The sequence below is a fragment of the Neomonachus schauinslandi genome, chromosome 14 (assembly GCF_002201575.2).
Source record: "Neomonachus schauinslandi chromosome 14, ASM220157v2, whole genome shotgun sequence".
Taxonomy (NCBI): domain Eukaryota; kingdom Metazoa; phylum Chordata; class Mammalia; order Carnivora; family Phocidae; genus Neomonachus; species Neomonachus schauinslandi.
This window is the reverse complement of record NC_058416.1, coordinates 2,456,351-2,481,886: the sequence shown is the minus strand read 5'-3', so window position 1 is coordinate 2,481,886 and position 25,536 is coordinate 2,456,351. Positions and strand designations below refer to the sequence as shown.

The window sequence follows — 25,536 nt, the reverse complement described above, 5'->3', positions numbered from 1 at the left end:
TCAGGCCCCCCATGGATTAGAGCTCAGGGTCACCTGGGGATAGAGTCAGGCCCCTCATGGATTAGAGCTCAGGGTCATCTAGGGATAGACTCAGGACGCTTTGGATTAGAGCTCAGGGTCATCTGGGCATATACTCAGGCCCCCCATGGATTAGAGTTCAGGGTCATCTAGAGATAGACTCAGGCCCCCCATGGATTAGAGTTCAGGGTCATCTAGGGATGTACTGAGATCCCCATGGATTAGAGCTCAGGGTCATCTGGGGATAGACTCAGGCACCCCATGGATTAGAGCTCAGGGTCATCTGGAGATATACACAAACCCCTCATGATTAGAGCTCAGGATTATCTGGGGATATACTTAGGTGCCCCATGGATTAGAGCTCAGGATCATCTGGGGATATACTTAGGCGCCCCATGGATTAGAGTTCAGGGTCATCTGGGGATATACTCAAACCTCTCATGATTAGAGCTCAGGATCATCTGGGGATAGACTCAGGTCCTCTGTGGATTAGAGTCAGGGTCATCTGGGGATAGACCCAGGTCCCCTCATGATTAGAATCAGTGTCATCTGGGAATATACTCAAACCCCTCATGATTAGAGCTCAGGGTCATCTGGGGCAGACTCAGGTCCCCTGTGGATGAGGCCGTGGCCAGGCACCTGCTGCCCCCTGCAATCTCGATTCGCCCGGCAGCCTGCCGCTCACAGTGGGATGGGAGCACTTACAATGTTCTTGAAGAAGTGCACTACAGGGTTTTCATCTTGGGGCCGGCCGTGCTGCGACTTCTGCGGCAGGGAGCCGTAGTGGGTAGTTCTCGCTGCGTGATGTCCATCCTGAAAGAGAGGGCGCGCTGAGCTCAGGTTGGGTCCCACCCTCTGCTCTGCCCCCCTGGGAGAGCTGCCTCTCTTCTCTCCTGGGGATGCATCTCTGGGATCAGGACCTTATACTGCGGCACAGCTGCCATGACCCAGGACACTCCTGGGGCTGGCAGGGGACCTCAGGCAGCATGTCTGGATGTGCCCGAAGCATCTCCACCATGCACCCAACGTTGGGGCCCCCAAAGTCACAGCACAGGGCAAGGGAGGGGAACGTAAGGGGGAGTCTGCCGGAGACGGGCGCAGGGTAAGTAAGCCGTACAAGAAAGCTACCACTTCCCCGAGCTTCTGCTGTGGATAAAGGAGAATACTCGGGAATTAACGGCAAAAAAACCCCACCATGAGCTTTGAAGGGGTTGCATCACGTGAACGAAGCTCCATTTCTTAAAATCAGCATCCCAGGTCACAGTGCAGGCACTGGCCCAGTTTGGGAAGACCTCTTCCAGATCTTGAGCAGCGGGAAGGCTGTGGGGAACAGTGCCCAGCTCTTCCCAGCTCAGGAAGTGCTTCAGAGAGGACAGGGAATGTGCGGCGGGGAACGATGTCCACAGCTCAGCAGCCTCCACGCACCCCTCCACCATGGGCTGAGTGCCGCCTGCGCACAGAGCGCTCGGGGAGGCGAGCTTGCAGAGCTGACCCCGGGGCTCTCCTGCTCACCCAGTGACATGCACGGGGAAGAACATGAGGGGGAAGTTCCCAGGGGCATTTCCGTTACACGTGCTGAGGTCCCTGGAGGCGCTCCCTTCCCTCATCAGCTTTGTGCTTGCTGTGTGAGATGAAGCCCTTCTTCAGGAGACACTTTGCCTCCACGGAGTCCAAAGCGTGCGTCTCCAGAATTTAAGGCCTTTGGTGGGCCTCATCTAACCGGTGGCCGCAGTACCCCGAGGGAGCTTGGTTGCAGTGACAGGTGCACTGCGTCCGGCACCCACCGGCTGGGGACATGTCGGGCTGTCCCCAGATGCCCGCTTTCCTGCCTCAGAACCCCGGGGTCTGAAACCCAGCGGTCACCCTTGCCTCCAGGAGCGCATCTGGTCTTTCTTGAACGCATCCTTGCATCCGTTCCCCTCCCCACTACTGACGGACGATAAAAGAAAAGCTGGCGGAGCTCCTCTGATCCTTCCCTTGCCAGCGCAGACACATCGGCAAACCTGGCGGTCCTCTCCCCCCTTCCCTCCCGACCACCCCTGCTTCGGCTTCACCGCACAGAGCACCTTCTCTCTGGCTGGAGGGCCGCTGCGAACCCACTCCACTCGGCGTGCAGGTGTGCGCTACCTCCTGAGCACTGGTCTTTGCTCTGATGGCCCGCCACCTCACTGGGCTGTGGACAAGGTCCCCCAGGCCCCACCAGTTCCCTGGGACGTTCCGTGCCCGGCTCACCCTTCAAGCGCCACGGCCTGCCCACTCCCGGTGCTAAGCTAAGCAGGCCCCCCTGACAGACTTCTCTGCCCCCCGTGCCGCCCCAGCCCCAGCAGGCCCCGGTCCTTTAGAACTCCAGCACCCGCCGGCCTATTGGCCGGGCCTCTGCCCTCCCTCACCTGGGTCCAGCAGGCACCCTCCCTGCGCCCAGGCCCTGCCTCCGAAGAGGCTCCTTGCTGCCCGCAATGCCCTTCCTCTGCCCCCGCCCTGGTCACTCTGCAGGGGTCTCCTGCGGGGAGCCGGCTCCAGCTCACCCTGCAGACCCAGTGGGTCGTCGGCCTCCCACGCTGCTCATCCACGAGCACCCTGAGTGTGCGGCCCCAGCGGCCGGCTGGGAGCCCCACCGCTCAGGACTCCCCGCACACGCCTGGAGGAGGGCACAGGGAGCCGGGTGGCCGTGGGCACTGAGCCTGGAGATGTGGGCATAGCAGGGACAGAGCCAGAGGGGTTCTGTTCCCGCCAAAACCCCTGAGCCTGCTTATTCTAACTCATGCTCTGCTGATGCTGCAGGGACCCGAATAATCTGCTTCCCCTCCCCGCATCCTTGTCTTTCACCTGATTTCCAACTGCCTGACTTCACTGGCCGATCACACTCAATCAGCACGCGGACGCTGTATATTCTTCTCCAATGAAAGAGTGAGCGCAAAATTAAGAATTAAAAAGCAAAACGGATGAGCCAGGAAATGATTTAAATTACTTACTTTAAAACAAGTATCTTTTAAGTGTCTGATATGTCCTGCAGGTGGTTATTTATGAGACACCATCCAAATGGTCTGAAATAATGAAATCAGCTCGAAATCCAGTCCACCTTGCTCTCCTCTTGGTGTTCATACACCGTTTTTCTGCATGCTCTGTATTGGATATTGAGTCATAGAGGCATCGGGCACCTGTAACTCATACAGCCTGCGATTAAACTAGAAAAATATCTTAAACTACACAAGAGGTTTTTACAGAAGTGAATGTTAGGTAATATTATGCAGATCTCATATTATTAAAACTTATTTATGTTATGAGATAGATAATGAGGTTTACATAGGTAGTAATGTTTCTCATGTGAATTATGCACACCTGCTTTGAATGCTGTAAGACAAATTATGTATTTTGTGGTATTTATAATAAATATATTGGTCACCAATCTTTTGAGGGAAAAGTAATTTAAAGGAGCACATGAAGTTGGTAAATTGCATTTTGGCTCTGGGAGCTACAACATCAGGGGTCAGAGCCATTCATGGAAAAGGTGGTTGGTGTATTTATAGCCCTCAGCACAGAACTTAGCAAACAATATGCATTCACTGTGTGTTGGGTTAACATGCAGACTGTGCAGATCATTTTGAATACAGAGCCTCACACACAGCGTTGATCTTAAGTAGACAGAAGGCCCTTGGTGGAGCCACACACTTCTTTTGTTACATGTGCAGCGAAGCCCGCTGAGTACGGACTTGACCTGGACTCTTGGTTGCAAATTGTCCACTGCACAAGTGATCTGAGGTAGTCACCTGGTTACAACTGTATTGTTATATCTGGAATGGCCTGGTAGTAAAATGACATGTAGCCAATCACATTTCTATACACTAAGCAATGAACAGTTAGAAAAAGCAAAATTTGAAAACACTACATGTATAAGAGCACCAGGCATAAATCTAGGAAAATACGTATAGGATTTCTATGCTAAACCCCAGGAAATGTTGAGGGAAGAAAGCAAAGAGCGAGCAGAGAGACGTTCTGTGTTCGTGGATGGGATGGCTCAGCGTGGTAAAGGTGTCGACTCTCCCCAAATAGCTCTACAGATTTAATGCACATCCTATCAAAGTCCCAACAGGGTTTTGTTCAGATGCAGACAAGCTGTTTCTAAGACTATCCAGATATGCAAAGGGACCGAAATAGCCCAGCAATGGTGGAAAAGAAGAATAAAGCTCGAGGTAGCATATCTTTGAATTTCAGATTTCTATAGAGTGAAAGTAACCAAGGGAGTGTGGTGTTGGAGGGGACACAGACACATAGATGGGCAGACACCATCGTGTCCAGAAACAGGCCCACCCAAATGTGACCTGCTGATCCTTGAGAAAGGTGCGAAGACCATTCAATATATTTTCAACAAATGGTATTGGAACAACTGCGTCTGAATATCCAAAAAAAATGGACCTCAACCCAGTGTCGCACCTTATCCAAAAATGAACTCAAAATGGACTATAGATCTTTATGTACAACGTAAAACTATACGATTTTAGAAGAAAGCATATTCCTGAGACATGACACCCAAGGAATGGCCCATAAAATTTAAAACTTTGGTTTTGCAAAAGACACTGTTAAAAGAATGAAAAGTCAAACTACAGACTAGAGAAAATATGTGCAAAACACACAACTGACAAAACACTTGAAACCAGAATATGTAAAGAGCTCTCAAAACTCAATGGTTAAAAAAACAACCCAGTTTAAAATGATGGACCAAACACGGAATCAGTGTGGCATGAGACAGGACGGTCATGTGAAAAACTGCTCGACATTGTCAGCCACTAGGAAAATGCACCTCAAAGCCCCGGGGAGACACATATATCACGGTGGACAAAATTAAAAGTACCGACAATACTAAGTGTTGACGAGGATGTGGGGCACCGGGAGCTCTCTTGCATTGCTGGTAAGAATGCAAAATAGTACAGTCCCTCTGTCAAACAATTTGGCAGCTACTTATAAAGTTAACTATCTACTTCCCGGTAGGACCCAGCAATCCTGCTTCCTGCTTTGAATGGTAAAAGGAAAAAAATATTTCTGGAAGTGATTTTTTTTTTTTGTAATGAATATATTGGTCGCCAATTTTTTGAGGGAAAAAGTAATTTCAATCTTAAATGAAAACTTATGTTCATTAAAAAAACCTGTCCATGAATGTTTATTAGCAGCTCAATTCCTGATCACTAAATCGGCAAACAACCCAAATGCTTATCAGTGAGAGGAAAGGTAGACGAAGTGGCATGTCCACACAGGGGAGGACCACGCAGCAGCAAGACCAGACGAACGTTTGATACACCCGGGAACTCAAGGCCTCTCCAAGGTGTCAGGCTGACAGAAGCAACCACTCCCAGAAGAGTTCCTGCCGTGTGGACTCATTTATGTGACGTTCTTCTAACGATTAAACCGCAGCGAGGGCGAGCAGGGCATCAGTCGCCAGGGCACAGGGATGGGCGAGGGGAGGCTGTGGTGTGGGCACGATGAGAAAGCAGGGGGACGGCTCTGGGGTGAAGGGTCCTCACCGTGGGGGCGGCTACGCAGAAGGCCACATGCCTTAGGCTTCACAGAACCATGCACGGAAACCAAGTCTGTGTCTCCATAGGTTAATATCTAAACTAGAGCATGGCCGTTAGCAGGGTCTGTCTTTACGAAGCCGACTGTTGATGAGGACACTGTCTAGTGGGAGCCCTGTGTCCATGAGTCTGGCCGTCCCTCCAGATGCAGCATCTTGTCTCCGTCTGAGCTCTTGCTCGCATGGGCACCCTTGCTTGGAACGTCTTCCCCTTCCTAATGTGTCCGCTTTCTGAACAATGTGGCCCCTTTAGGCTGTAACACCTCGTGTGGCATCGGACTGCCCAAACTGAGATCTGCACTTGCTAAACCCCAAGCCCTCGTTCCCTCTCCCCAGCCCCTCGGCGCCCACCATCGACTTTCTGTCTCCACAGATGTGACTGCTCTAGGCACCTGGCAGGAGCGGAATGATACAGGTCCTGCTACGTCTGGCTCCTTGCAACCAGCATCAGGCCCTCGAGGTTCATCCATGTGGTAGCAGATGCCAGAATTTCCTTCCTAAATTTTTCAGGCTGGAAACATTCTGTTGCATGGACACACCCCTTCTGTTTATCTGTTCATTGTCGAGGGACACCTGGGTGCTCCCACCTTTTGGCTTCTGTGCTGAGCCCCTGGTCTGCCCCGATCTGTTAAACTGGCAGAAGGGATGCCCGGACCCCTACTCGCCCTCCCTCAGCAGCTCGAAGGGAAGTTGTAGGGCAGTGAGAACGAGTACGGTGCACAACACCATGCTGGCACCCCATGAAAGCCAGTCGGCTCTGCTGGAAGGGGCGGCCACTGGAAGGGGGGCTGGAGGGGCGGCTGGGCCCTCCTCTAGGGAAGTCTCGGGGGCTGACAGCTGGGTCAGGTCAGAGCAGGGCTGGGGAGCCCCTGGCCGGCCTGGGGAAGCTCTTTAAAAATACTGGGGTTTTGGTTATTCGTTATATTTTACAGTTTATGGGATGTGGGTACTTAGCATAGGAGAGACAGGGAGAACGCTATGTCTGGAGGAAGCGTTGGCAGGAGGCATGAGGTGCAGATCGCGGGGCATGAGGGGTACCTATCCGCTCTGTAGACCAGCTGGGGCCAGGCCAGGTGCAGGGGCGTGAGGGGCACAGGCCAGTCACTTGTGGGGTTTCCTCTGTCAGTCCCTACTTGGTCCTCAGCCTCTGCCCCGCAAGTACTTGCGATGGATGGAGTCCCCTGCCATGGAGCCCACTGAGCTGGGGCTCCCCAACAGAGGAAGGATTTTTCTCACTTCGTTAGTTTTTTGTTTTTGTTTTGTTTTTTTTTAAGTTCCACACCCAGCGTGGAGCCCAACACAGGGCTCCATCCCATGACCCTGAGATCAAGGCCTGAGCCGAGGTCGAGAGTCAGACGCTTACCTGCCTGAGCCACCCACGCATCCCAAGGCTTGGTTAGTTTTTAAGACACACAGTTAGTAATTCTCTGATGAAGCACTTTTGTGTTCACTAAGGTTGAAAAAGAGGCAAAATGGTTAACATTTTACCGTTACTTGTCAAATTGGTGAGTCCTGCCCCATTCCTGGCAGCTCATTTCTTCCGCAGGAGGTTAAAAGGGGGAGTTCTCAGGTCATCTGGGATGAACTGGGACAAGGGGGCAGGGCAGCAGCTTCCCGTGGGGCCGAGAGCACTCAGAGCTGGGGAGGCGGGGACGCTGGACCCCCCGCCCCCGCCCATGACCCCCGGTCTACACCCGAGGCTAGGCCGTCTCAACACAGCGTCTCCAAAATATGTGCAGCTGAACATCTTGCACAGGTGAGATTTGAAAAAAATACTTATTTCTTAATGAAGGCTTTCGGACTGATGAGAAAAATAACACAAACTCATTATATAAAGAAGTCAAAATTTGAAAGGTTGCCGAAGAAGTTCTACCACTTAAGGATGGCCCTCGCGTCTCAGTTTGGTGAGACGATGTTCAGACCTGGCTCTGTGCCTGCATAAACAGAGAAATGGGCGGGCGCCTTGAAATGTGACCTCAGTTTGCAGGACATCGTATGGCACCACCTGGTCCTCTTTCTTTTGGCATCATGATGAATCACACAACTCCTTGATGGCAAATAACATTATGCTGAGAAGTCCTAACCACCACGGGAGAGAAACCATAGCACAAAGGGCAACCTTTCCATTAGTTTTTAGGGGAAACTGCTTTTTCCATTAACTTGTGTTATTGTAATACTTTTGAAAAATGCTGGTTCTTTTCCCTCCTCTTGCGATAATGTCCGCCACCAGCAGGGGGAGCCCGTGCACCGGCTTCCAGGCCAGGGCCGCGCTCCCCATCCAGACCTCAGGAAGGGGTTTTAGCAGTCTTCCCATTTGCCGGAGAGCTGGGAGTTCTTAAACTTGCAAGTAATAACAGGAGATTAGTTTTCACCTGACACATCTGAAGATCAATGGTCATCAGATCGGGTAAAGATTCGCTCCCTTGAATACAGTGGCTGTTTTATGAAAATAGGGAGAACTCTGCAACACATTTTCATCTGGATTTGATTAGAGACAAATTGATGGACTCATTCCCTCTCAGAAGAAAATGCTGTATCTTGGAAAAATTAATATTCACTGTGCCTGGGGTTTTGTGGTTATGGGAGAAAAAAGTTCGAGCGCCTACTTTATTTCTCATCTTTCCAGAATCAACCATCACAATGTCAGTGGATGAAATCTTAGTGAATCGCTGGATCTTGGATGTGTCCCCTGCCTCTGTGTGCTCCCCACTCCAGGGGCTGAGCCCCGAGACGCACCTGTGTGCCCCCCGTTGCACGAGGCACAGCCCAGCGAGACTCGGGGCCCCTCCCCTCCCCCGGCCCAGGCCTCAGTTTGCTTGCTTTTCTCTTCTGGATGGATGGTGTTGCATGAGTGCAGACGAGGAGTGGAGAGAGTAGTAAGAGATCACTACACACACAGCTCAAAGGAAGGCAGCTAGAAGAGTGGCCAAGCGCAGACCAAGAGCTGAGAGAGGTTACATAATAGACTAGAGGCTGTGTTAGGACCAACCCAAACTTCAAAATCGTGTGCATCCAGACCCCTGTCCCTAATGGCTAAGAGTCCTCATAATGGTGTGATGACTTGGGGTATGTTACAATATTAGAACGTCCTTTAAATATCACGAAGTATGCCCCGGCTTCCTTCAGATCACACGTAGGAACCACAAGTACGTTCTGTTCCTCCACCTTTCCTGTACGGGACGCTAGTTCGGGGGACACTGGTCCTTCCAACCCAATGTGTGTGTTGATGCCTGCCCCATCTTTTCTACGTGATGGAGAAAGAAAGGAGCTCGGGGTGCAGCTGCTGTGTGAGAAGCCCCGCCCTTCCTTATGCTCGAAATCGAGGCTCACCAAGGAAGGTGCTCCTCACACCAGGCTGCGCTCCTGCCGACCCTCAGCCCGGGCACTGGTTCTCAGCAAGCATCCGATCCCGTGGAGAGAACTCTGAGCCCGCTGGCGGCCACACGCAGGCGCCTCAGTCCCTGCCGCGGCCCCGATACGCCCAGGGCTCGCCTGTCGCCCTGAGTCAGGTGGGTCCGCACACGCGCGTCCAGTGCTGGGCACACTGACGGTTTTCCTACTGACCCTGTCCTACGTGGCTAAGCCACCCAAGTTCTAGGAATTCCTCCCTGTGTCCCCAAAGGATTCCATCTAAAAAGGGAATAAAGTGATTCTACTCGCTTTTAAAATACGGGGTGTATGATTCTCATGCTCACCCTCACCGTTTGTAGAGCAAGAAATGTTGCTCAGCACGCTCGGAATCAATGGCTTCATTTAACAGGTGCAACATCCGGTACTTGAGGGGGATGGGGATGTGCTCGCCGGGTCTCCTGACTTTCTGTCCAGGACCCGGTGCTGAGGGCCACCACCCCAAGCCTGATTCTTGTGGGTTCCACGTGGGACACAGGCTGGTGTTCCAAACCTAACACTTGGTGCCAAATGGATAAATCATGGGCTAGCCATACGACAGAAGGAAAAGGTAAGAAGGAAGAATGGATTTTTTTTAAAAAGTGTAGGTTTATTTTATTTTTAAAAAATTTGTCGACTTACCTTACGTTACCTTGTGAAGGTAGGATGAGCTAGAAATAAAAACGTTCCTGTATATAAGGAAAAATTAGCGTCTGTTGATAGAGTCAGTTAGAGGTGTCTGTTAATGTCCGGAGGGCTTGGGGACTTGTGGGTGCCACTCTTCCCTAGAAAATTAGTTCCTACTCATGTTGGTAAACACTGATAATTAGGTGCAGCGAATGCAAGAGCAGTTAATGAGGAGAAATTTTCCGGTTTGGTTATCATTTTGAAGGACGCAGTTCTGTGTAATTAAAGCTAGGGGCCAGCCAGCCCCCGCTGTGCAGAGAAGCCCCAGCTCCACACAAGCAGACCACCGTAAGGGCTGCACCACCCGTTCTGTCCAGGGGGCTGAAACCGGCCAACCCCCCAGCCATGCACCGCACAGACACATGCTGGGTGCTCACTCCTGTAAGTGACAGGCTGACGCCCCAGAAGACTGCACATTACAATCAGGACCCTCACCGTTCACGCAGAGGGTTTCACCAGGGGTCTTGAGAACGACTGAGTAAAGGAATTTGCATTTTGCTTTTTTGTCCCAGAGAAATCTTTGATTTGGGGGCATTCTGGAGAGACTCCGATCCAGGGAGCCACGCAGTTAATCTACCTAACCTGTTTGGAGCCATGGATCATAAGGCAGAGCGCCTGAGCAAGACTTGGGATCCCTAAAATGTTTTTCTCCTGAAAGTGGTAACAAGCCCCAATATGCTCATGTGTGTGTTCTCTATGTTTACGAACCACGAACACAGTTCACTATGAAACCCAGATACCTTTCCTGCCCCCTCTCTCCGGCTTCACGCTCTTTCCATGGCTGGTAAGGACCCTTCACGGCCGCAAGCAATCTTGTTTCAGTGGCTTATCCTCCTTGAGGACTTCCTGAAGAGTCCGTGGCAGGAACAGCTTCCTTCTCTCCATCCAAGACTCCTCCTTACCCCTTGCCGGCCATACCTAGTTTCCACCATAGAACCGCCCCGTCTGCTCCAGGTGCTGAACGAGGGGCCCCCCGAGTAAGTATTACCAAATCCAGCAAGTGCACCAAGGGTCCCAAGTTTGGGGATAAAAGGACGGGTCTGACTGTGAGGTGTTTGACCTGTGACCTTAGTCCCTTTCGGAGTAGGTCCAGGTGTGTCGGGGAGAGAGACCGGGGGGGTTGGTGCTGCCATCCGCAGCCCCAGACCCTGTGACTCCTGCATCCCCGGAAACCACAGGTGGGCCAGACGAGGCTCTCCCGTGGCCTTGGGCCCAGCTCCTCCTTTCGTTCATGCCCCTTCCTCAGGGGAAGCCGTGACGCCGGTTTTGTTCAGCCTTCTAATGTGCCTCAGCGGACAGCGTTAGTGTCGTTTTGGGGTAAGGTCAAGACATCCTAGATTTCGTATACGGGGGAGAATTCTTCTCAGTCTGAACGATATGTGCAGTGTGCCCTGTGCTTTTTTCCTTTGCAAGCTTAAGAATATGTTTGTTCCTGAATTGTTGGCTCGAGTGAGTTTAATTAGAGCCGAGCTTCCTTCTTCAGGGAAAGCTGTGCGGGGTCAACAGCGGCCTTTATTTCTGGCGCAGTTTTCAGGCAGACCTTTGATTTAGAGGGCGATTTTAGATTGCGTGGCGCCTGTCCTGACGTAGATTGCTTCTCAGCTCCCGGGAAGGGAGCCCGTGGGTGGGCTGTGCGGTCCGCGGGCTCGGCCTTGTGGGCCTGCTCTTGTTCCCGGCGGGCGGCTCGGGAGGGACCGGCGCTTTGTCCCGTGACCAGGGTGCAGGGCTTTGCGGCTAGCGGACGGTGAAGCTGAGGGCGGGGGTGCAGGCTGCTGTCGGGGGCGGCAGCCGGGGTGGGGGGAAGTGCGGCTCTGACTTCTCCTGGGAAATCGGGAGACGAACCACCCCCTCCCCTGCAGGGACGGCTGGACCGTCCTCGGTGGGCGGGCAGGGGCCGGAATGACAAGAAGCGGTGCCCCTGGGCACAGAAAGACACAGCAAGCCCCGGTCCCCGCCTGATGCCCGCGGTCAGGCTCTGTCATCCCGGGAGGTGGGCGCGGTGGAGGGGAGGACAACGGGCGGGCGGAGGGGTCGGGGGCACCTGTCGGGCTGGAAGCAGCTCTCAGATGCTGCGAAAGCCATGAGATGGTGGTGGGTTTCCGGCGCCGGGCCTCCCCTCTCTCGGTCTTGCACTGGCCACCTGGCGCTCACCAGCTCTAAGGGGCCCTTCTGCCAAGGCATCCCCCCAGTGATGGGAGGGCCAGCAGCGCGCGCCCCGTGCTCGGCAGAAACGGCAGTGTCTCGGCCTCTCGCCCCGGGGAAGCCGCAGAGCTCCTGGCAGAGGCAAGGTCTGCCCCGCAGGGCAGGTCTGCTCCCCAGAGTCAGGGCGTCTGGCGCCGGCTGTTCTGGAGTGAGGCCTTCCTGTGGCTTCCTCGCTGTCCCCAGAACAGCGAGAAGCGGGACGGGATGTCGGCGCGCCCCGCTCTGGTCTGTCTCCGCTACTTCCAGGCACTCAATGTACAAAGACCTCGACGAGTCTGACGTGCACAGAAGCTCTTTTAGCATAAACGTCAAGCGGACGTCACAACCGACCTATAAACCCAAACGATGAGCCCCGACGTCTCTTCTTGGGATCCAATGGTCTCTGCGCAGACTGTGAGCAAGCAGGTTCAGGGGCGTGGGGTCTGGAACATTCTCTTTGGAAGGAAAAGACAAGTTGCAGCAGGTTTTCCAGCAAGTGAGGGTCGTGGGCCCCCAGTTCAGCTGTGGTGGGAAGCAGACCCCCGTCCCCCGGGGAAAGGCTGGGCCCCGGGAGCGTGTGGGGAGTGTCTGGAGGCCGGGAGACGGGGATTCCTGTCTGTCCTGTGCAGACCGAGCCCTCACAGGCCGAGTGCACCGGAAGGCATCCCGATTGCTGCGGGGCTGGCGAGACCTGGGTCACCGCGAGCGCTTGCGGGGATGTCCCGGGGACACGCTGCACCCCAGTCTTCAGAGAAATACTCCCAGTCCTTCATCTGACACTTACTTTATGGCCGAGAAGCTGAGGTCTGAGCAGAAATGCAGGGGCCCCAAGGCCAGAGCTGGTGAGAGGCGGAGGGGAGCCCGCGGCTCCCGGGGCCCCTGGGTGTCCTTCCAGCGTGGCTCAGGCGTCGCGTGGCCGGGAGGCAGGTGTGACAGACTGAGGGGTGCCCAGGGCTGGGGCGGCACATGCGCCTCTCGTATTTCTCTCCAGTGGCACGGGACCCCCACGGAGTGGGCAGCACTGATGGCTACTTGCGCTGTGTTGGTGCTTTTCAGGCGAAGAGAGGGCCACAGCCCGCGTTTCTGAGTCTTACTCGGCACTTGTCTGCAGCACGAGGTGTCACTGGCTCCTTGAACTCTGGTGTGCGTGGTCGCTGCCTGGGCCTTCTCCAGCCAGGGAGGCCTGTGAAGTGGCCTGCGGCCTCCAAGGGGCTAGGAGCTGGGGGAAATCGAGGGTGGACGCTGTCCCGTTGCTGTCCTCGCTCGCCCCCAGGGAGGGGTGGCTGTGGCCCCAGGTGTCCTGCATGAGGCCCGGCACACCCACAGCGCCCGTGCTTCACGCATCCCCCCGAGATGGGGGCCCCGTGCAGGGAGAGGTGGCCGGCTGGGCAGAGCAGGACACGCAAGGAAAAAGGGTTTGATATTTCCCTAGGGGACTGCCCTCCACCAAGCTGCTCCCCGTCTCTCCCTTGCAATTCCGGCCTCTCCAACTTGCGTTTGGGTTCCCGAATAGGATGCCACCGTCTGCGTGGGCTGCTCTCTCCCCACATGCGGTGGTCACGTTCCGTCCCTGCAGGCTGAGCTCCAGGAGTTCTAGGACATGTGTTGGATCCCCTGGAATCAAAGAATTCCTGGTGGGGGTTGGCTCGTGGAACCCATGTGTCCTTTGCTGGTCACCCTGATGTCATGGGGGCTGGCTCTTTCCTAGCCTTCCTGGTGGATTTGTAGAGAGACTCACGAGGACACAGGGAGGAGGAGGAGTGTTCTGGAAGGTCAGGGTACAGAATGTCTGCTCAGCATTGCTTATTGGTAGCTTTGGAGTTTCCGAGCCACGGGGGAGGGAAGACGGTTTCGGCTAAGTGCTGAGAGTCCGAGCTTCAGCTCCCGGCTCTATCCAGCAGCCTTTATTCCCTCTGCATGCCTGTGTCTAGTGCCCCTTGCCACAGAATCTCAGACAGGTGCATTCTGAAGCCATTTACCGCAGCCGGACTGTTCAAGTGACATTAGATCTACCCTCTGGTACACACGACCATCTTCTTGAAACAATAATGGATCCCAAACTGCTGGAGGGAGACATTTCAAATCATCAGAAGCTCTTGCTCAGAGAGGAGAGAAGACCCGGTTGCACTGCTTTCCTCAGTGTGAGAACAGCGTGGCAGTGTCTCTCCCTGCGGAAGGGAGGTTCTGGGGCTCCCAGACCCGGCCCGCCTGTCCTCTGTGCACCTGACACACAGGCGCCTCCTGAAAAGCATTTCGCATGGTGGGGATCTGCCACGTGGATCACTGAGGCCCTGGGGGTGGACTAGGCCCTTGGAGGGTCTGCACTGTCAGTAACGACTTTGGGGAGCCCACTGGCTTGGTCCGTGTGGCAACTTCGCCCTTGGTTTCCACTCGGGGTCTGTCTTCGACTTCGGGTCACTTAGCAGACAGGCGAGTACCATGCGCACATACACACCGCTAGCCAGTGCCGTGCGTGTTTCAGTATTCTCGCGTGTGTTCTTGCAAGCCAATCCAAATCGCATTTGGGGTGCCCAGTATTTAGGGGGAATCCATAAATGAACAAATAATAAATACAAAGAACCCAGGACCAGAACCCCGCAGTGTGTCCTCTGAACCTTAGTGTGCCCGCTGGTGGCCAGAGATGGTGTCGTGCAGACTCTTTCTTTCAGGCCTGGTTGTTTTAATGCACGCACAGAAGTTGGTGTGGGGTGAAGAGGCGGAGGAGAGGGGTGTTGCTTTTTCTCTGCCAAGTAGTTTTTTAAAAGAGAACAATCAACATTCTTGGTGTGACCCGAAGAGCGCAGCATCTCCCTCTGTGGAGAGCTCGGCTTCTGACAGAAGTGGTCTCGGTCGGCGGAGGAGAGCCTGGGGCAGGGAGGCGTGGAGTGGTTTTGGGGGAAAGGGGCAAGCTGACCCTACGTGGGGGCTTCACACCCAGGTGTGGGGCCCACTGTTACCCAGTCACACGCACCAGGGGCCGCTGTGGCAGGGGCTTTGGCGCTCCGGTGGCTTCACGGAGCATGCGGGGGCACTGGCCTCCCGGGGAGGGCGTTTGCTTTGACCGACGAGCTGCGGAGAAAGGCGTTTACAGAGCGAGTGGCCACAGGGGCTGGACAACAGCCTGTCCCGCTGATGCTCTTGGGAGGGGATGGTCCACAAGCGTATCGGGACAGTACGCTCACCACGCTGTCCATCCTCTTCAGGCACGGGTTCCCAACCTTCTGCATCTCCCCAGGTGACACACTCAGATGTCTGAATCGGGCGCACACTGTCACCTGAAAGCGTAGGCCCGTGGCTGCAAACCCGTGTGGTGGCCGCCACCGTGCATAAGTAGGAGTGTGACTCCTGGTGGACTCAGGACCTCCTCTGGGGTGATGCTGCCTTTCCTGATTCCCCCTGACATCCGGACTCACCTGTGGGCCCTCCGTGCTCCGAGCAGCAGATGAGGACAGGTGACGGCTCGTCCTCCATCCCAGCGTAGGCCCCACCGAGCCCAGGTGGGGACAGCACCCGCCATCGACCTTCCCAAGGACACACGTCATGTGACAATTCAACTAGCAATTGCTCAGTGTACATCAGGCACTGGTTTTCAAGGGCAGGTCAATGACACGGTGGCGGCCGGCTCCCCGTGCCCTGGTGCCCGTGGAACCGCTGAGGCCCCGCTGGTCCCAGAGGCCCGTCCACTGCCCTGACCCCACAGCTGGCCCTTTGTGGGTCATCTGTGCAGGATCCCGCCTGGGAATTCAAAGGCCTCTTGAACAAGAGTTTTCGGTCTTCTCACCTTGACCCTTGCTTGCTTCCCCTGAGGACCTGGCCCCCTCGCTTTGCAAACGTGACTCCCCCAGGCACTCCAGACCTGCTGCACCTGCTGCAGCCCACGGGCTGGAGTGTGCCCGGATGCAGCCCCCGCTGACCGAGGAGGACAGGAGGGGCCTGGGGGGGTCAGCACACGTCTTACCTGGTACATGGTGCACAGCCCGGGCTGGCTGTGGGCATGAGAGGGCACAGGGCTCCGTCTCTGCTTGAGCCAGGGCACCTGCCAGGGGACACAGAGTGGCGGTTGAGTCCATATGGTACCACTGGCAGAGCCCCCAAATCCTCCAGCAAGCGTCCCCTCCTGACTGGGCTTGGAGGAAGGTAAGTGGGGGACGGAGGTCCGAGGGTGAGGGCGTGCGGAGGATGGATGGCGACCACCGAGGGGACAGAGGAAGGAGGAGACAGCAGTGGGAGCCCCCAGCACTCCGGGGGAAGGATGTCAGAAAAAGGAACAAGAAGAAAGATTTAGGGGAAAGTTCTGGAGCCCTGAGCCCAATTATGTCACCACATTTTCTTAACATTGTAGCGGGCACCAGACCGTAAGATTTTGGACCGAGGAAGGGGAGGAAGCGCCTTCCAGCCCGATGCGACGTGCTAGAGGGCTTTTCAAGTCTACATTGGGATAGAGAAGGTTCACAGCTTTACTATACAGGTATGTTTCTTTTGCAACAGGAGTGACAGCTTCGGTATGGGATTTACAGGAGAAACCACATCCGTTCTGCGGGGATCACCGTGCTCTCTCTGCCGGCCCTCCCAGCTTCCTACAGAGCGCCAGGAATTAGTTTTATGAGCAACAGAGTGGCCAAAGTCATGCCAGGTGGCCACTCGGGGTTACACGGTCTCACATTCTTCCTTGCTGTTGGTGAGATTTAGAAGCCTTAATATTAACTTAGCATGCCTGGACGTGAGCTGTGCATTAACCCTAACTCTAAGCTCGGTTGCTATAAATCTTCCTAAGTAGTGTCTGTTCCTACTGTGTGTCTTCCCGATTCTATTCGCTGTAAGATAGCACCTGCATATCACCCAATTTTGAGTGGTGTGGCTGAGAGAACATGACTGTGGGACCAAGGTAAATGGCCTGCAGAAAGTTCCCCTTGTTTGATTGTATGCGGCAGAATGGTGGGCTCATGGGCGGCGAGAGAAGGTACCTTACATTGGTCAAAAGATAAAATCGATGTAAATGATTTTAAGAGATGTCTCAAGTTGGCTGTAGATTACATGGATTTTTAAAATAACAGGTCACTGGTGGGTTATGTGAAGAATGAGCTGTGGTTATGACACAGGAGAATGTTAGTGTGTTCTAGAAATATTATTGCAAGGCAATAATATTTCCCGAGGCAGATCTAGGGTGAGTCTGCTTAGCTGTACATCCCACCCTTGATTCTCCCCACGCGAGAGCAGTGATTTCTACTCCAGCGAGAAGCCCTGGTGACCTTAATCCAGGCACGGAGTCCTACCAGAGTGAGGCTATTGTTTATGTTAATGCCTCGGTGGATGAGCCTGCCGTGGCTTCTGCCTCGATCGGGCCTGGTCGTCCCCACAAGATGTGAGCCCCCCCCCAAGGGTGGCAGACTGGTGGCAGATGGGCATGGACACCCTTGGCCAAAAGGCAAAGAAGAATTTTCTAGTTTGTTTCCCTGTTGAGAGCCATGCCCCTTGTTAACGAGGGAGACCAGCTCCTTGAGCTGTTTCCAGGTCGCGCCGGGGACCCATGTCAAGCTACCCCCCCCCCCCCGGCCCACAGGGCTCCGTGGGCTGCTGGCCACGCAGCTCGGGGCGAGGCGGCTGGGCGGCTGAGAACGCAGCCCCCCAAGCACGGGCAGGAGGGGGAAGACGGGCATCCTCTTCACGGGCGACGGCAGGGGGACGAGGCACCCCAGTGGCCGAGCTCACCTGACCTCCCATACAGGTGCGGGAGGGGCTGGTGCGTCACTGGGTGCGCCCCATGGGGCTGGCAGGAAGTGCCCCTCAGAGGAGCCCTTGTTCGAGGGCTTCCTCGGAACAATTCCTGTTTCTGGAACTCTCCCCACTTTATACTATTTCCTCTGAAGCAGGACAGCTTCGGGGCAGTTAAGAGTGGGGTGGGAGAGCTCCCCCTGCTTGTGCTCCCTCTCTCGCTGTGTCTCTCTCTGTCAACTAAATAAATAAAAAATCTTTAAAAAAAAAAAAAAGAGTGGGGTGGGAGAGACCTGCAGAGAGACTCTTACCACTTCTACGGGTTTTGCGGTTCCTACAGCTAATGGGAGCTCTGGGGAGGGGGCTCTTCCCTCTTGGGATACGTTCCCTCCGAGGTCAGGCCCAGCTCTCCATCAGCCAGTCAGCCAAGCCTGTCACCAAACATCTAACCCTTCAACCAAAAGGAAAACCAGTGACATTTGTCCCTGTACATGCTGTGAATGCACGTAGCGGGAGGGGAGTGAGGGCAAGCTGGGCAGGTGAACGCATCCAAATTAATCGTGTGTTGCTTTTATTTCTCGTTCATCTGAGACCCAACCTTATCCATGACCTCCAGGCTCACTGGCGTCCTTGGGAAGAGCTGGCGCACTGCCACGTCCGGATTCCCCGGGGTTTCCGGGACATCTTGGACGCACAGGCGGGATGGGTCTCCCATGTGCCCAGTGGCTCAGGAAACGCCGCCGAGTGGGCTGTGTCCCCCCCCACACACACAGAGGGAGGGCAGAGTCTACTCCGTGCCCACACTTTCCCCTCAGCAGGGACGGCGCTCACACACAGATGCTGACACATCCAGGGGAACAAGAACAGCCATGATAGACCAGGACACGAGCTGCCCGCGGAGAGAAAAGAATAAAAAGTCTTTGTGCAAAAGCACAGAGTGAGAAACCGGCCTCCGCGTGCCAAGGGGGGGGCGCTTGGCCCTCACCCTCACCTGCTGGCTGTCCTGTCAGGAGCCCGCGAGAATACCTGTGTTAAATGCACTTCGTGGGGGGGGGGGCCCAAAGAAGACAACGTGAAAAATTCACGTGCAGGTAGCACAACACCCTTGGTCTGTTACAAAGTTTAATGGGTGCATAAAAAAGAAGAAATATATATGAAACAAAAGTTCATCACAAAATCAAACAGGCATACATAACACTCACCAGAAGGCGGTCACCATTAGACACATCAACATGACAGGCAGACACGTGGCTCACACGGAAGACGTGGCAGGATCCCCCCGGAGCGGGGCCACCCGCCCGGACGCAGATCTCGCCCACTGAAGCCACGGGACTCTGGACACTGAGGGTTCGTGGACAACGGGGTCCACAGTAAACTGCCCGCAGCCGAGCTGGGGAAGCCGCTGATCCAGAATTGATCAGAGTAGTAACACTTCATAAAGATATTCCTGGGGGACATCTCAGAAAATATTTGTTTGAAATACACCTGCCACATTGTCTGTTCTCTAGGAAGAGCTGTGGCCAAATCTCCGGGCAAACTGAAGCACCGGACTGACGGCCAGATCACAGCCGCACAGACATTCAACTTGGTTTCGTGTGCGGGGCTGCACTCCTGGGAGCAGAAACTTTCTGCTGAGAGGGAGCATGCAGGTCCCCAGGCCCTGGACTCGGGGGTCAGGTGCCGCATGGCAGGGGGGGCCCTCCACACACTTCCTACCATGTCCCTCCTCAGCCTCTGCACACTACACTCCCCACAGGATTACAGAATATAGCTACAAAATTGGGATATTATGTTAACGACGAAGCATTAAGTGATGGTATAACTAAATGTTAAATGAAGTTAAAGTGGGGAAAAAACCGGGAAACAGAACATGGTGATTAATTTACAAGATTGATCATACCCCATAGCGGTAAACGACAAATGATTTTCATCAAATAACAGAGTGCTGAATGACAGGATGCTGAGCAGAGCAGGTTACTCAGGACAGAAAGGTACAGTCATCAGTGTGGGACTAACTTTAAAAAACTCTTTAAAATACCCTGGTCTGGAGAAATCTGAGGGGGCATGTTCTTACTTGGGAAAGGCCTGGGGGATATATCACTGTGTCCAGCTTAGTTACTTCTAAAACCTCCCCCCTTGCAGATAAAAAGGAACAAAGGCAGTTTCCAAAGCGATCCCTTGGCTCAAGGCTTTGGCCACTGTACCCCGCGGAGGGGGTGAGGTCCGACAAGGGGAGCAGCAAGTGGGGGGTGGCCGCTCTGGAGGGCACCTTCCACAAAGACCCCATGCATTTTCTCCTTTGTTTTCCTAAAGGCCTGCCCATTGCCTGAGGCCCCACACTCCAGGGAGCAGGGAGAGCTGTTCTTTGGGTGGCAACAACACAACCCCTCTTTCCTCCTGCAACAAAAGAGCACGTTCTCCGTAAATATGCTCTTCCTTTAGGGCTCGCGAAAGAATATGCCTCCTCCAGGAATTTATAATGCACTTTCCTTGAATGTCAACGCCAGGCCACACAAGGGTGGGTGTTGTCAATGCCTTCTGAGGATGGGGGGGCAGCGCCAACCCAGGGCTGGAAGCGCCACGTGGCCTCGGGGGAGTGGAGGGCCGCGGAGGGGTCCCCGGACCAACACCCTCCTTCCCAGGGGCCTTGCCTTCAGCCTTGCACGATTCCACCAGGAAAAACCACTGCAGACAGACAAGCAGAATAATTGCTTCCCCCCAACTTTACACCCCAGGTGGGGCAGCCGACCCTCAGGCCTGGGGGTGCTCTTTAGGATACCACGTACCTGAGACAACTGTCTCGGGAATGACCAATGGTGGAAACACGAAATGGGCTTTTAGGGACAATAATGAGGCCTTTTGCTTCTCTTCTCTCAAGCCTCAATCCAAAGACCTTTCTATAAGATGAGGGCTCTGCTGATTTACGACACGCAGAGCAAAGCAAGAACAGAAACAAAGCCACAGAATCACCCCTCGCGGTCCGCACTGGTAAATACCCCAGAATCCTAAGGCCCTCGTGGGTGTGTGCCTGGGCGGAGAGGTTTTAAGCTCACATCTCCAGTGTTCAAGAGCAAACAAAGAGTCCACAGTAAAACAGGGGTGCCGAACAGATACTGGTTTCAGCAGATGCTACACAGGAAGGCATCCCGGGCCTGCGTTCGTGGGAAGCCGCTATGTGACGACGCGTGCAAACTCTAACGGATTTCTCTGGCAGCAAAAGGCAAGGCTGTTCGTTTTTAAATCCTCTTTATTCAACATTCAGTAGTGAACAGAATTGATACTTCAAAAATTCTAAAACAATTGTTTAAACATGATTTTCATTTTTAAAAATCCTGTGAAAATATTCTAATTTCTCTGGATCCTTGATAATCGGGCAACACTCTTTTGCAAAGTTGATGCCTCCTTCTGAGGTGAATCTTTTCTTTGAAAGTATTAAAGCAACAATGGTTGTAATTCTACATGGAGGAGAACAAACACGGATGCACGTACACACATATGTATATATCCATTCTGAAATAAAGTCACAATGATTGATATCAATGCATTCACAATTTTAATTTAGACCATTACCACTGAAATGAAGCTTGTTTTATAACATATGCCATACAGCGACTTAATCTTTTCTGCACAGTGTAAATATATTTTTTCCTGTACCTTGAGTGAAGCAGAACAGCTTAAGCTTTCAAACTGGTGATGCTGCATGCCTACTGGGGGCTGAGAATAACCGCAAGACGCAACTCGGCAGCCAGAGTCTGGGGTGGTTTCACAGCTATGCTCCAAAAGCACCTCAGACTGAAATCAGCACTGGAAAGAAGTCAGACGACCACCATTTTAGGGTGACGCGAGACTGCCCCAAAGTTAAAGCAAGTGTCTGCAAAGACGGACACTGCAAGAAGCAAGCAGAAGGTGGACCCCGTTAGCACTTAAGACACGGCAAGTGTTAGTCACCAGAAGTCACGACAAGTGTCACGTGGGCGATGCTGGCACCCGGGGGCAGATGCGAGAGACACATTAGCTGCACCTGAGCCTGCCGGCGCCCTAATTCCCGCGCGGCCCAACTGCCTTCCCGTTTACCGTTCAACGATTTCACAATCCTCAGGAATTTAAAAAATTGCAGTCAGAGACTAAAGTAAATTTTAGAAACTCCTTTAAAATTGCAAGTCAGGGCCCCTGCTCCACACTTCACTCAAAAGAATCTTTACATTCGCAGGACTTTCAGGATCAGCAGGATGCACAGCCAGGAGAAAAGCTACATCGTGTGTGTTTTGTGAGCACAGCAATAAACCCGGGCTTTCTTGGAAAGACCCTCTCCTTCCCAAAGGACCCAGCTAAGACAGCACCCGAAGGAGGCATAGGACATGCTATGTGTTTGCTACAGCAAAGCCACTTGGGACTCAGCTCTCTGATGGACCACGACCATAGATGACCCAGTCACCATCCACTCCAGGAGCCGAGGCTGGGAACGGACACAATGGGAGCTTTTTCCCTCCTGATACGATTTGTATCTACAGAACATTTACATAGTGAAACCTCACAGATTCTCTATTCGAATTAATGGAATAACAAAATAATACAGTTCTGATTCATAGGCACACGCAAGGATCACTCCACCCCTTTCCCCTAAATAACTCAGATGAAAGACACAATTTGCTCAAGGCGAATTTAAATTTCGAGTTTGTTCAAAAGTCCTCAATCGCACGATTGTTGCAAGACCACACGAAGCTCGCAGCACGGATGCCAAGGAAAATGAGCACAACCCAGTGTCGACCCCAAAAGCGTGGGCACGGACGCGGAATCAGCCACAAAACCCCAAGCGTGACCCCCGGACAATGCCCACGACGCCCACGCCATGGCCCCCAGGGATGCAGAATTCAGAATGTTCTTGCATTCCTGAGCCACATCCCCGCTGCATCCACTGCGAGGAGGGGAAGGAGGCTGAGTTGGGTGGAAATTCAGCAAAAGCAGCAACCCAGCCCCCCGCCCCTCCCCCCCGCCTGCGGCCGCGAGCATGGCCAGCAAGGACAGCAGCTAGACGGCGGGGGGCTGCGCCAGGGTCTCTGCCAGGGCTTAGCTCACCTGCTGACTTTCCTTCCTTTTCCTTGTCAACTAAAGTGGACACACGTTCCGTGTGCCCCTAGTTACTCCTCAGAGCTCACCTTGCCTGAGCCCCGCTTGGGCACACCCCTGTCACCGCCAAAGAAGCGCCCGAGGGAGTCAAGGATGCCCGTGTCTCTGTGCCTCGGGAGGAAGCCATGCCTGGCGTGATCCATGGCGCTTGCTGAGGCCAGGTACTTGGATCCGTGCCGCTGGGAGGGTCTTTTCTGTGACGCCATCACATCCAGGCCCTCAGGGCTGACTGCACTGTCCTCTTGGATGGTCTGGAGCTCGTCTGACTCTGAGGGCCTGTCTTTGAAGGTGTTGTCCTCTCTCCCCGGGGCATCTCGGGAAAAGAGGCGGATCAAGTGGGGGCGGCCCCCGGGGTCAGCTGGGTTGGCGTCCCGCCAGGCATTCTTTGGGTCCGCTGTGCGCTTGGAGTCTGTCACCGCTGTGTCCTGAGAGGGGGTCCCATTGTTCTGCTCCACATCTGCCTCCCCTGCAAACAACAGTGAGACATGAACACGGGCCGTGCAAAGCAGAGCGAGGGACAATGCCGCTTTCTTCCAGGGCGAGGGACCTGCTTGTCTCCTACCAAAGCCACAGAATGTGCACGGGGCCGGCAAGCTACGTGGCAGCCCCAGACGGCTTCTGGCAGGACCCGATCTGCCCTGAGTGTCCTACTTGCAGGTCTTGTCTCAGGGCCCCTACTCGAGGTCTGGCCCCCTAGGCCAAGCGCACCCCGGCTTCCCGCTGAAGCGGCCGGTGCGGACGCGGCAGTCACCCCTGGGTGCTGCCATGGTTGTGCGTGGACAGGCCAGGACTGCGGGACATTCAATCTCTAAAACTTCACTGGTGCATAAGCTAAACGTGCTGGGAGCACTGATTTGACCAAAGGTATTTTTAGTGTTCTTGATGAAAGTGGAACTTCCCACGTCTTTTTGTAATGTATGCCCTAAAGAAACAGGACATTTAGAATTCTTTAGTTTCCAGATTCCACAAGAGGCTCTTGCACTAGAGAACTGCTTATTGAGGACATTTTCATGTGGCTCCTCTTCTGTAAGCAGCCACAGTGATAAAGTTTGAAGTGGGAATGTTCTATGTGCTCTAGCACCTCCCATACCTCTTACATACATACAAAAATAAAGCATTTCCTTCCAGAACGGCAATACACCCATTTTGCTCTCAAGTTGCAAGTTAGGTTTAAGTGCATGTCCACTCCACTTCACCCTTAGTTACTTATTTAGAGAAAATGTGGATTTACTCACACTTAGCTGTAATACCTTCCATCCATCCAACCATCCATTTATCCACCCAACTACCCACCAATCTGTTCACTGACATTTACCCACCAGCAGCACCCACCTATCCATTAATCTGCTTAGCCACCTACCTACCTAACCACCCATAGATCTGTCTACCCAGCTACCCCTCCACCCAGTCACCCATGCATTCCTCCACCCAGCCAGCCAGCCAGCCACCCAACCACCCAAACACCCAGCCACCCAGCCACCCAACCACCCAGCCACCCAACCACCCAGCCAGCCACCCAGCCAGCCAGCCACCCAACCACCCAAACACCCAGCCACCCAACCACCCAGCCATACCCCCAAAATTCCATCCACCCAACCATCCATCCAGCCACCCAGCCAGCTACCCACCCAGCCAGCCACCCAACCACCCAGCCACCCAAACACCCAGCCACCCAACCACCCAGCCACCCACCCAAACATCCATCCACCCACCCAGCCACTCATCCATTATTGACTGAGCACCTAATAAGTGTAATGTACTGAGCTAGGTGTTTGTGCTGCAGTAACGAACAAGATGTGGTCCTTGTCTCATGAACATTGATGGAAATGAATGTTCTGAAATGAAGTGTCCCCCAAAGTGGCAAGTCCCCATCCTAAACCCCAGTCCCTGTGAATGTGAACTTATTTGGAAATAGGGTGTTTTGTAGAAAGTCTGAGAAATGAACTGAGGGTTCTAGAGGGGAGGGGGGTGGGGGGATGGGTTAGCCCGGTGATGGGTATTAAAGAGGGCACGTTCTGCATGGAGCACTGGTGTTATATGCAAACAATGAATCATGGCACACTACATAAAAAACTAATGATGTAATGTATGGTGATTAACATAATAATAAAAAAAATAAGCAAGGTAAGATGAGGTTGTACTGGAAGAGAGTGGGTCTAACCAAGTGACTGGTGTCCTTATAAAAAGAGGGGGCTTTGGACAGAGACAGAGACACACAGGGCAGAGGCCGCGTGATGGCAGCAGGGACTGGAGAGATGCGGGGACACCAGAAGGTAAGAGACATGGATCGTCCCTGAGAGCCGGCTGACACCATGGTTCCAGATTCCCAGCCTCCAGAACGTGAGAGAGGAACTTCCTGTCGTCGTAAATCACCCAGTTTGTGGTTATTTGTTGCTGCAGCCACAGGACACAAACACCATGTGTAATTTCCTACCAGCCTATGCTAATTAAGACAGCAGAGCAGGGCAGGGTACGGGGCTTCAGGGAGGCCCCTTGAGGGATGGAGGGAGTGGTCCAGGGGCGCACTGGGGCGGAGTGGGGGTGCCTCTGCAGGGGGGCGGACGCCCAGCAGAACGGTCTGGAGCCGGAGGGACTGGTGAGAGGAGCCGCTGGGTGGGAGGCCCAGGTGCCTGGTCAAGACTGCACAGACCTCAGGGGCCAGGAAGGGCTCCCAAGAGGGACCAGAGGCCGCTGTGGGATGTGGACGGGACCAGACTTCCAGGCAGAAGGTGGCTGGGCCTGCAGGTGGGCACAGGTGGGCGGGACTGCTGGCCACGGGAGAGATGAAGGGGAGGCCACGGAGGGCCCCTGCGGGGACCGGGAGGGACCCAGTGGAGGCAGCGGCCTCTTCCTTCCGT

General features: G+C 54.1%; 1 protein-coding gene across 3 annotated transcripts in view; it reads right to left on the bottom strand.

Moving 5' to 3' along the window:
* Positions 1–25,536, bottom strand: part of LOC110576908 (myelin basic protein) — a 111,035-nt gene that overhangs the window by 10,282 nt on the left and 75,217 nt on the right. For 2 of the 3 annotated variants that reach the window (XM_021686165.2, XM_044920853.1), the window contains 2 exons: positions 22,708–23,144; positions 724–831 (listed from right to left, as the gene is read on the bottom strand). In XM_021686165.2, the coding sequence (XP_021541840.1) occupies positions 724–831; positions 22,708–23,144 (545 nt within the window). Of the gene's footprint in view, positions 1–723; positions 832–15,797; positions 15,876–22,707; positions 23,145–25,536 lie in introns of all 3 variants that reach the window. The other variant, XM_021686167.2, reaches the window with a different exon arrangement.